The sequence below is a fragment of the Salvelinus sp. IW2-2015 genome, linkage group LG15, assembly GCF_002910315.2.
Source record: "Salvelinus sp. IW2-2015 linkage group LG15, ASM291031v2, whole genome shotgun sequence".
Classification (NCBI taxonomy): Eukaryota; Metazoa; Chordata; class Actinopteri; order Salmoniformes; family Salmonidae; genus Salvelinus; species Salvelinus sp. IW2-2015.
Genome location: NC_036855.1, coordinates 10986184 through 10997661, shown reverse-complemented (window position 1 = coordinate 10997661; position 11478 = coordinate 10986184). Strand labels below are relative to the sequence as shown.

Genomic DNA, 11478 nt, shown 5'->3' with positions numbered 1-11478 from the left:
TAATTAATTGCCTGCTGCTGTCTCCTAATCTGCAATGGCATATCCCCCATCTTCACCTGTAGTGCAGACACTGGGGAGGTCCGAAACGCCCCACTACATATTCTGAATCCTTGCTCCTGTATGACATCTAGCCTTTCCAATGAGGTCCGGGCTGCCGAACCATACGCTATACTGCCATAGTCTATTACAGATCGGATCAATGAGGAACACCCAACCCACCACTCCTTCCCTGTCAGACAGCCATCACATTTAGCACCTTCTTACACTTTCCCACAACTCTCTCAATGTGTTGTGCTCAGGTTAGTCTAGTGTCAAAGTATACCTCAAGGAACCTGGGTATAGTCCAAGTTTTTCCCATATAACCTCATCTCCCACCTTCCTCCTGGTAAAGAACACTGTCTGCGTTTTCTCTACAGGGAACCTGAATCTCCACATTAATGCCCACCACTCTACCTCATCAATTGCTTCCTGACTATGTATGGGACATTTTTTTAGTTTAATTTAACTAGGAAAGTTAGTTAAGAACAATTTCTTATTTACAATGACGGCCTACCGGGGAACAGTGGGTTAACTGCCTTGTTCAGCGGCAGAACGACAGATTTTTACCTCGTCAGCTCAGGGATTCAATCCAGCAACCTTTCGGTTACTATCTCAACGCTCTAACCACTAGGCTACCTGCCGCCCAGGAGGAGGATTGAGAACAACAGAGACCAATAAATCACGCTCCCCTGTGGTGTACCGTTATCCACCAGGTAGCTGCCTCATAGAGACTTCCCCACCCTCAGCTGGATAGACCTTCCAAACAGGAAATCCTTTTTCTACTTTTACGTTCTTCCTCCTACCCCAATAATATCAAGCTTCATTAAAAACCCCTCCTTCCACATCATATCATATGCCTTCTCCACATCAAAAAAGACAGCTCTGCTTCTGAACAGAGCACTGGGTCCATAGTTCCCCTACCCTTCCTAAAGCCACTCTGATGTGGCAATACTAGCCCCCTGCTCTCCAGGAAGTAAGTTAGCCTCTCCGTAATCATACGTTCCATAATCTTACATAGAGTTGAAGTCGAAAGTTTACATACACCTTAGCCAAATACATTTAAACTCAGTTTTCACAATTCCTGACATTTAATCCTAGTAAAAATTCCCTGTTTTAGGTCAATTAGGATCACCACTTTATTTTAAGAATGTGAAATAAATAATATTAGAGAGAATTATTTATTTCAGCTTTTATTTCTTTCATCACATTCCCAGTGGGTCAAAAGTTTACATACACTCAATTAGTCTTTGGTAGCATTGCCTTTAAATTGTTTAACTTGGGTCAAACGTTTGGGTAGCCTTCCACAAGCTTCTCACAATAGGTTGGGTGAATTTTGTCCCATTCCTCCTGACAGAGCTGGTGTAACTGAGTCGGGTTTGTAGGCCTCCTTGCTCACACACGCTTTTTCAGTTCTGCCCACAAATTTTCTATAGGATTGACGTCAGGGCTTTGTGATGGCCACTCCAATACCTTAACTTTGTTGTCCTTAAGCCATTTCGCCACAACTTTGGAAGTATGTTTGGGGTCATTGTTCATTTGGAAGACCCATTTGCAACCAAGCTTTAACTTCCTGACTGATGTCTTGAGATGTTGCTTCAATATTTTGACATCATTTTCTTGCCACATGATGCCATCTATTTTGTGAAGTGCACCAGTCCCTCCTGCAGCAAAGCACCCCACAACATGATGCTGCCACCCTCATGCTTCACGGTTGGGATGGTGTTCTTCGGCTTGCAAGCCTCCCCCTTTTTCCTCCAAACATAATGATGGTCATTATGGCCAAACAGTTCTATTTTTGTTTCATCAGACCAGAGGACATTTGTCCAAAAAGTACAATCTTTGTCCCCGTGTGCAGTTGCAAACCATAGTCTGGCTTTTTATGGCGGTTTTGGAGCAGTGGCTTCCTCCTTGCTGAGCGGCCTTTCAGGTTATGTCGATATAGGACTTGTTTTACTGTGGATATAGATACTTTTGTACCTGTTTCCTCCAGCATCTTCACAAGGTCCTTTGCTGTTGTTCTGGGATTGATTTGCACTTTTCGCACCAAAGTACGTTCATGTCTAGGAGACAGAACACGTCTCCTTCCTGAGCGGTATGACGGCTGTGTGGTCCCATGGTGTTTATACTTGCGTACTATTGTTTGCACAGATGATCGTGGTACCTTCAGGCAGTTGGAAATTGCTCCCACGGATGAACCAGACTTGTGGAGGTCTCCATTTTTTTCTGAGGTCTTGGCTGATTTCTTTTGATTTTCCCATGATGTCAAGCAAAGAGACACTGAGTTTGAAGGTAGGCCTTGAAATACATCCACAGGTACACCTCCAATTGACTCAAATGATGTCAATTAACAATCAATCAATCAGAAGCTTCTAAAGCCATGACATCATTTTCTGGAATTTTCCAAGCTGTTTAGTGTATGTAAACTTCTGACCCACTGGAATTGCGATACAGTGAATTATAAGTGAAATTATCTGTCTGTAAGCAATTGTTGTAAACATGAATAGTGTCATGCACAAAGTAGATGTCTTAACCGACTTGCCAAAACTATAGTTTGTTAACAAGACATTTGTGGAGTGGTTGAAAAACAAGTTTTAATGACTCCAACCTAAGTGTATGCAAAATACCAACTTCAACTGTACATGCGATGTTAAAGCTATTGGCCGATAGTTTGTTGGCCTTGTTTGGTCTTTTCCTGGCTTCCGGATTGGTACAACTACTGCCTCCTTCCAACTGCCTGGTAGTTTCCCCTACTCCCACACTCTGTTGTACAACATCAATACCTTATCCAGTGACTCATCACTAAGATGGGCCAACATAACTGAGCACACATCATCTTTCCCAGGTGAAGTTAATCCAGCATTACATATTGCCCTTTTCACCTCTGCCATGGTAAGTGGTGCATTCAACACATACTTTACTTCCTCCCTCGTATCCAGCGCTCCAGGATGCTCCTCTCTCGTTCTCCTTATCCCCCTCCTTTGACAAATTTGCCAAGCTATGCACTTTGACAAATGCTTTGGCCATCATCTCTGCCTTCTCCTCGTCTGTTACTGCTCGTCAACACTGGATAATCCCACTCCCTTTTGACCAATGGTGTCGCCCTTCCAATGGTGTCACAGAACCAACGCTAACATTACCTCTTTGCCTGACGGATAGTTCTCCTCACCAGGGCCTGGGCCTATTTATACTGAATCAGATGTTGGAAGTTATGCGTCCTTTTCAGTACTCTAAATGCCCTGTTCCTACTCCTCACCATTGCCCCACACTCCTCCGTCCACCATGGGACTGCTTTCCTCCTCCCTGAACTCTTAGGTATAGCCTCAGTAGCTGCCCCCACTAACGCTGTTCTCACCCAGTTATTCATACTATCCACATCCCCTCTCATATCCACACGAGCCATCACCTGCTCACTCAGTTCCTGAAACTAATCCAACTTTTCCCCTCCAACACCCACCTGCCTACTCCATCCACTGACCCCTCCCTCTGGCCTACTGTGCATACTAGGGGGTAATGATTACTCCCTACTGTCGACTCTTCCCATACCTCCCACTCACAAATTCCTGCCATCACACTAGATACCAGAGTGAGGTCCAAGGCAGACTCTTCCTGTGGCTACATCAATCCTGGTCCCTCTGCCATCATTCAGGCACACCAGATCTTTCATTTCTATCAGGTTTTCCATCACTTGGCCATTTCCAACCATCTGTCCCAAGAGCATATTGTGGGCATTAAAATCCCCTCACCACATTACCTTACTTCTATCCTGGCCCTCCACCCTCTCCAGCACCTCCAGGTCCAATATCTGACAAGGATTATAGTAGTTTACTACCACTAGCACCCCTCCTCTCAACCACACCTCCACCACCACATATTCCTGTTCAATACCTTTGCCTAGCAGTCATCTGAGCCTGGGAAAAAGCACAAATATGATGGTATTACGTTGCACCTTTGGACATGAAGTCCCACAGCATAGCTAGCTATCGCAATAGCCAGCAGATCCGACATGCTCACTTACAGCTGCACTAGCGTCAGACAGCATTCCTCTAAATATTAAAGCTGCAACATGTAACTTTTCTGGTGACCCCACCAAATTCACATAGAAATTCACATATAATTAGCACTAGCGCAATTGGTAACTGGCGTTATCGCAATGATGGAAGTACCAGATACCTATAGACTTTGTGTACCAGATACCCATAGACTTCCAGTCATTGCGCCAACCCTAGTTAGCATTGGTTTTCAAAACTACCTCTAACATCCTTCATACTGGACACAGAGACATACAAATGTTATCCCCTAGTTCATCTGACTCTGGGGAAGTAGACAAAGGGCATCATTGCCTAGTTTTAGCATCTTTTACTTTCGTTTTTTTACACTAGATCCAAACTGCTGAAAATACAATCTTTGGTTATTGAAAAGATATTTCACAGCGGTTTGTCACAAACTGAAATTAGGCAAACGATTAGAATTTTTGCAACCAGGAAATGGAGGAGCAATTTCTTCTTATTGCACCTTTAAGACACCGCGTAGCCGCTTCGAGATATAGTCCAAAAAACATACCTCAATCCAGCAATGACGGAAATGCGTTGTACTCCGAATTGTCCCATTATCCCAACTGTTACACCAAGAAGATTGAACTACTATTTCTTGCAGTCGTTCAATCTTCTCAGTTTAACAGTTGGGATAATGGGACAATTCGGAGTACATTGCATTTCTTATCCTTGGATTGACGTACGTTTTCTGAGCCATATCTCGAGCCGGCTCCACAGTAATGCTGTCCGACCTTAGTACAGCTGTAAGCAAGCTGGTCGGTTATGCTTGGAGGTTCGCTTTGGGTGATAATTTCAGGCCAGTATGGGGGTTTTGCCGCCTATTTTGTTAATGGTGTATGTGATGTTTGATCCGCGTTTATGACCAGCTTTCATTCGTGCCGTGTTCACATGCTAGTCGGAATTAGGAAACTCTGAAAAGTACGACTTGCTAACCAGTTGTAGTTATACAAGTCCCGTGTTCAACGAATCAGCAAGTCAGAAATGTCAGAGTTTATTCGTTTCAACTAGTATTTGAACGCAGCATCATAGCTGCTCCTTATGGAACGCCGTTTGGGTCTTTGGTGTCAAAAAAGATACACGTCAAATAACACGATTTGACGTGTAAAATAAGCTTGTTGACCAATCAGGGCTTGAATATGACTGCACGTTACATAATAATTTAACATGTTCATACATTTTGGTTGTAGTAATACAATTTGGAAATGTCAGAGTTTCCTAGTTCCAACTATCCCATGAACGCAGCATCAGAGCTGCTAGTCATAATTTCGTGTCGCGTCTAAAAACTACATTTGCATTCTCGCCTTGTTCACGCCTCCTAGCAGTTCTTCTTGACATTGAGGGAGTTATGTTAACGCCCCGGGTGAAGCGGGTTAGCATTGATTGTATTCGTTTTGGAAACCGCGTTCGAGCCAGGTGATCCGTTTTGGCCGACGGCGAAGTCGGCTCAAAACAAAAGTGATGTAGGTTAATTAAGCACGTGGATGAGTAGCATCAAAGATTGTGTACTATATTGTCAAGTGATCGCTCTAAAGATGGAAATACATGTCCTAAAATATGGAAGGAGGCGAGATCAGGTGGGACCATTTTAGCCAATGAGAGGACAGATATGTGTGTGGAACAACAGGTCATAGATATAGATAACTATGATATAGATATAGGCTATGCGTCTGTGACAGCATGGGCAGTGCCATTTAGTTTTTTTTTTATTGAACCTTTATCCATTTTAAAGTAGTCAATTCTTCTTCAATGTCTAATTGTTTCCAATTTATAGGAATCCCCACACTGTTGACTACTTTAAAATGGTGGAAGCCCTCATTGGGCTCCCAAGTGGCGCAAGGCACTGCATTTCAGCGCAAGAGGCGTCACTACAGTCCCTGGTTCGAATCCAGGCTATATCACATCCGACCATGATCGGGAGTCCAATAGGGCGCAGCATCGTCCGGATTTGGCGGTATTGTAAATACGAATTTGAATTTGTTCTTACCTGACTTCCCTAGTTATAATAATAATAATAATAATAATTTGGCAAAGTACATGCTAAATCAGGTTATATCCATGATGAATCCTCTATCTCTATGACAACAGGCACAACCTGATATAACCTGTTTATTTTCCAGAATTTGCCGAAATGACACGTGCGTCCACTTATATCAGTGCATTTGTAACAATACGACATTTATATTCGATCAAATACGCCTCATGTAGCAAATTAGCAATTCAATTTTTTTTTAAACCAAATTCGACACTATAATTAACCTCCATACAACATTTCCTCACTTCGTAGTCTTATTTTCGTGGACAGATTTTAAACGAGTAAAACTTCTCGATTTGCCTCTTTCTCTCTGGTAGGATTCTGTGTTTTCACACTGGTGGGCGATATGTATGTTTCTGAACAATGCATCATGCTGCCTTGTTGACAACATGACCGTGCGGTGCAGATTACTGTTAGATTTTCGATTTTTCCTGTTCTCGTCAAGGGCTGATAGCCCTCGTTTCTACAGCCCAAGTCAAGGTCCGGACCCTAATTTCTCCAACCGAGTAGGGGGTTTGTATCATAACGTCGGGGCTTTTCAGGCAACACAAATACGTCTATGAATTGGCTTGCCCTAATGGGACAACAATTCCTTTCAAATAGGTTCGAAAAATGTATTTTGAAGTATTTTGCATGGCTAGTACATGTCCCTGTCATTGTTTACAAATTTAATTAAATTAAATTTAAAGGTAGCCAAATTAGCAGGAATGTTAAATTATCTAGCTACGTTAACGTCAGCTAGCAAACTGAATGGACACTGACTGAGGAGGTGCAATGTGGGCTGTGAAGTCCTTAGCTCGTCAGCCAGTTATCTCGTAAACCAGTCAGTCACTGCTAGTTAGCTGTCTAGCTGATTTCGCCGTTGTGCTAACTCTAGTTCTGTTGTTGTCAATGAAGATTTGCAACACACTTGACAGATGGGCAGCCTGGCCAGATTACGCTGTTCAGCTTGATTAGGCCCTTCTAGCTACATCAGTTGGGTCAAGTTAGATAGCTGGGCTAACTACAACAAGCATGCACTGCATCGGCTGTACATGTAGTCCCACTAGTTACATCCTTGTAATAAAATGATGGCCTCCAATTTCATATCCAGGAATAGTGCATGTGATAGGCTACACACTTATCAGGGCTGTTTTGTTTCCTGACACTGGAGCCATTTAACTCTACTGGACACCCTTTTGTTTTGGTTAAACAAGTTGAGCTGGATAGAGCAAAACTGGCCCTATTTTGTTACATTGCATATACCGGTATGGGTTGTTCATTCATGGTCATCTCTCTATGTTGCTGATCTAATCTTGCCACAGGACAGCAAGAGAGAATAGAAAAGATAGACTGTGATTTCCAGGGGTGAACACACAAGTCCGGACCTGGAATGACAACTGAATTGCATTGCTAAACCTTGCGTTTCTTTACTTGCAGTTGATGTGAAATGCTGACTTGTGAGAAAAAATGAATAAGCACAACATGACCACTGAGAAAGGGTGAGTAACCAGTCTTGAACACATGCGCCAGGTTCTTTCTGTGTGATACGCGTGTGTGTGTGTGTGTGTGTGTGTGTGTGTGTGTGTGTGTGTGTGTGTGAACACAAGTGTTTCTGCCAGATTCTCTTAGTCTCTCACACACTGCCCCTTGCCCTCATATGCTACACTCTTCTCTTGTTTGCTCTATGTCTTGTGACACTGTAAGGTCAGTCTTAGGACAGCAACACCACAGATCATTAAACCTGCTATGGCCTGTCATGATACCATCTTGACCCTAGCTATTGTTGGGTTCCTCTGTCAAACATTACTGTTTGGGGTCAATCACTTTTTGGGGCCTTGTAATAACTAGCCTATTGTCACTTTAGCCTTAGTCTTGCGTCGCCAGACACTGAGGCAGAAACTAGCCTATTTTTGCTTCTCCACCTCTAATCATTAGTTTTTTTCCCTATAGTAAGAAGGCCTAACATTTCAATGGCAAAGCACAATTTCTAGGCTACATTTTGATAAACTCTGAAAACAGTCATAATGTTTACCCTCTTGTAAGGCCTTGGCAGAATGTTTGACTCTGAGTGTGAATGTCTGTTCTCTTTAGCCTAACTAATGTGTCTGTGAGTGTGTTAGTAATGCATGAAGGTATATGTATGCGCATGTGTATTTTTGCTTTGGTAGATTTGTTTGGGCAGTATCTCACTCCATCTCCCTCTCTCACTGTATTTTGGTCTGTGAGTTTCTTTGTCTCTCTTTTTTCTCTGTCTGTCTGTGTGCATCTCTCACTGTCTTTATAAGGTCATATGAGAGACATTGGGTCTATTTCTACATTTTGATTCACTCTCCCATGGCTGTTGTCATTCCAAAGTGACCTTTGACCTCATTGCCCCTTATGAGCTTAATATAACCATAGAGCAGGGTCATGTTCATTAGGGCGTAATACGGAAAATATTTGCTTTATGAGAGCATGGGCTGATCATGTCCGGCTATGTGTCAAGTATTAAACCTCTCTCTCTCTCTCTCTCTCTCTCCCAGCATTCCCAGTAATTCCAGGGTGCTGATGTTGTTTGGCCAGCTGGAGAAGCTGAACAGGGAGTCCATGCTGGTGGACCCTGAGATCGCCAGGCAGATCACTGCCAAGGTCCTTCACCTCATACAGACTCAAGGTGAGAAGAGTGCTAGCCTACTGTATACTACCCCTTTCACACTCACTGAGCCTAGCTGATCAAGCTAGCCTGTTACTCATTGACCATATAGTTGCTGAAACCATGCCATAAAGGCCAATGGGAAATAATATCCTATATTAGAGTCAGCAAACCGTAAAACTTCCATTAAACGCTGAGTCTCCAACAAGTGCCTGTTTCTTGTAATAGCTGGGTATAATTTCACATTTTTGCAAATAAACGCTAGCCTCTAATAAACGCTTGTTCAAAAAAAGTATAATTAAGCTGCACACATTTTGCCAGTCTACTTGGTGGAATTTCACAGCATCTCTAGCTCACACTGAATGATTGCTGGCAATACAGCCTGATAATAGCTGCATCCTATCATATTTGTATAACAGACATATCTGATCATACCTGTATCGCATGTCTTTGTGGAACCACTCAAACAAGTCAAGTTGAGGCACTTGTGCTACAGATGTAGGATCTTAATTTGATCACCCTGTTGTAGTATAACTTTCCTGCAATGCAGGACATTTTAAAGTTGTAATGTATTTGAGGCTTCAGACTTGATTTTCCCAAATGAAAAATGTATCGACCCCTACAAAAATGTCCATTTAATTATAATCCAAATAATAATTCATATTTTCTGTTGCTGCAGGATTATTTCCCTGCTGTAGCAAACTGGCTCAAATTATGATCCTACATCTGTACCTTTGTGGCTGCATTACACCTGCTCCAAACCTATACCTCACCTGCGTCGCCAAACCCCAACAACGGCTCATAACAACACTTCAACATTATTTGTATTCTTCTCATGGCTGCACCTCCCTTCAGCTCAACCCCATTACAGTATTACTCTCATTACTTACAGTATTATGCACACATGACATTCACTCACTCACCCCTGTTATTCCAGCTGGCACATATAGCATTATCAAAGGTTGTCTTGGCCATCTTCTCCTCTGTACCTCAACTCTAGTGCTGATGTTGTTGTAGCTCATTCTCTATGGTTATCCACCATGTTGTCTTGGGCCTTCCTTCTGGAGTCCAGATGCCGTTCATGATTCTTTGGAGACAAGTTGTGTGGAAGGTGTATATATTTTTTGGTCATTTTCAGCACTTAGAATAACCTTATAAGAATAACCTTATAAGCCTGCTCCTAGAAGTGTTGTTAGTAAACCGCTCTGGTAGATATTGAGTTTTGTGTTGTCTTGATCTTAAAATTAGTTTGAACTTTGAAGGTTGTTTGTTGGGCTGGGAATTGCCAGCGACCTGACAATACAATATTATCACGATACTTAGGTGCCGATATGATATGTATTGCGATTTGATACTGTGATTTTATTGCGATTCGATGTTCCAAACATGTTGCTCACCATATGTTGGTGAGACAGAGAGCCTTGAGAAAGTTTTGAGCAGTCATGGAAATAAAAGTGCTGAAAACAAATTTGCTCCCTATTTAAAAGAAGATTGACAACAAGCTAGGAAGGAAAAATACTTTTTTGGTGTCTGTACAGCCAACTAGCGTAAAAAGGATATTGCGATATTGTCAATGCGATATATAGTCATCACTAGTCGTTTGTTCTTTGTTGATCCTAGTGCTGGTACACTGTCATGGCAGATGGTGCTCCCTAGGTATGTAAAACTTTGTCAATTAACTCCAGGTCATGTTCCTTTTTTTTTTTTTTTTTTTTGCTGTGTTGATGGGCATGACCATTGTCTTGCAGTTAATAACCAGTCTGACTTGCATCTCAGTTTTTTTTCTTGTAGGGTAGTTGTTGGTGAGTTTTGTTGGTGTGTGTGTGATAAAACATCCTGGTCATCGGCAAAGTCAAGGTCTTCTGGAGTTGAATACAAGGTCCATCGTAATTCCTCTTACCTGATCTTGTTTTTAAAAATTTAAATGTAATTTTATTATGTTATTTGCCGCATGACCCAGTCTATGGCAAGGTTGAAGAGTAGTGCTGACATCACACATCCCTGACGACCTCCGGACTTTACAGCAAAGCTTGTGTTTGTGTGCATGAACAATTTGCTGTAGAACTGTTTCATGATGTTCACAATATGGGTAGGATTGCTATAACTTCATAAGCTCTTCCACAGGCTTTCGTGGTGGATGCTGTCAAAAGCCTTCTGGAAGTCAGTAAAGTTGATGTAGAGCTGACCACTTACTGTCCTGTAGCCTGTCTTTAGCATCTCTGGGTAGATGAGGACTGTGGTCAAGTGACAGCCTATAGGATATGTGAATAGGTCAAAAGGTATTTGGGCGGCTAAGTAGATGTTTGGTGACATCAAAGGGTATGTGTTTCAGTTGGTCAGGGAAGATTTACGAGGGTGAAAGGAGTGTTGGGATGTTAGTGGGTAGATATTTGGGGTGGTTGTCCTAGGATGGCTTGTTGCATGTCTTTAGTGGTGGAAACATTTTAGCAGAGGGACGGTTAGCTCTGTAACTGGGCCCCCCCACCCAGTGATTGCTCAACTCTCTGCCCCATTGGGAGTGATACCTGACACCCTCCACCCCTCTTGGACTGCCCTCCTCCCTCACCAATGTGAGTTCCTCTTAATCCTTCCTCCTTCCCACCCCCCTGCTGGCTCTTACGTCACAGAGAATCTGACATTTGAGGAAAAGCTGTTTCACTCAGTTTATAATTACCCAGCCAGCACCCCTCAGCGAATCTTCCCAGACATACTGCACTGAGGAAGGCCATCGAGTGTGTGCG

General features: G+C 42.7%; 1 protein-coding gene across 1 annotated transcript in view; it reads left to right on the top strand.

Moving 5' to 3' along the window:
- Nucleotides 1–5314: 5314 nt before the first annotated feature.
- The window catches only part of LOC111973974 (ATP/GTP binding carboxypeptidase 1), a 45845-nt gene continuing 39681 nt past the window's right edge, over nt 5315–11478 (top strand). The window contains 3 exon segments of the mRNA XM_070446935.1: nt 5315–5551; nt 7543–7604; nt 8628–8758. Coding sequence (XP_070303036.1) covers nt 7573–7604; nt 8628–8758 — 163 coding nt within the window. The 5' untranslated portion in view covers nt 5315–5551; nt 7543–7572.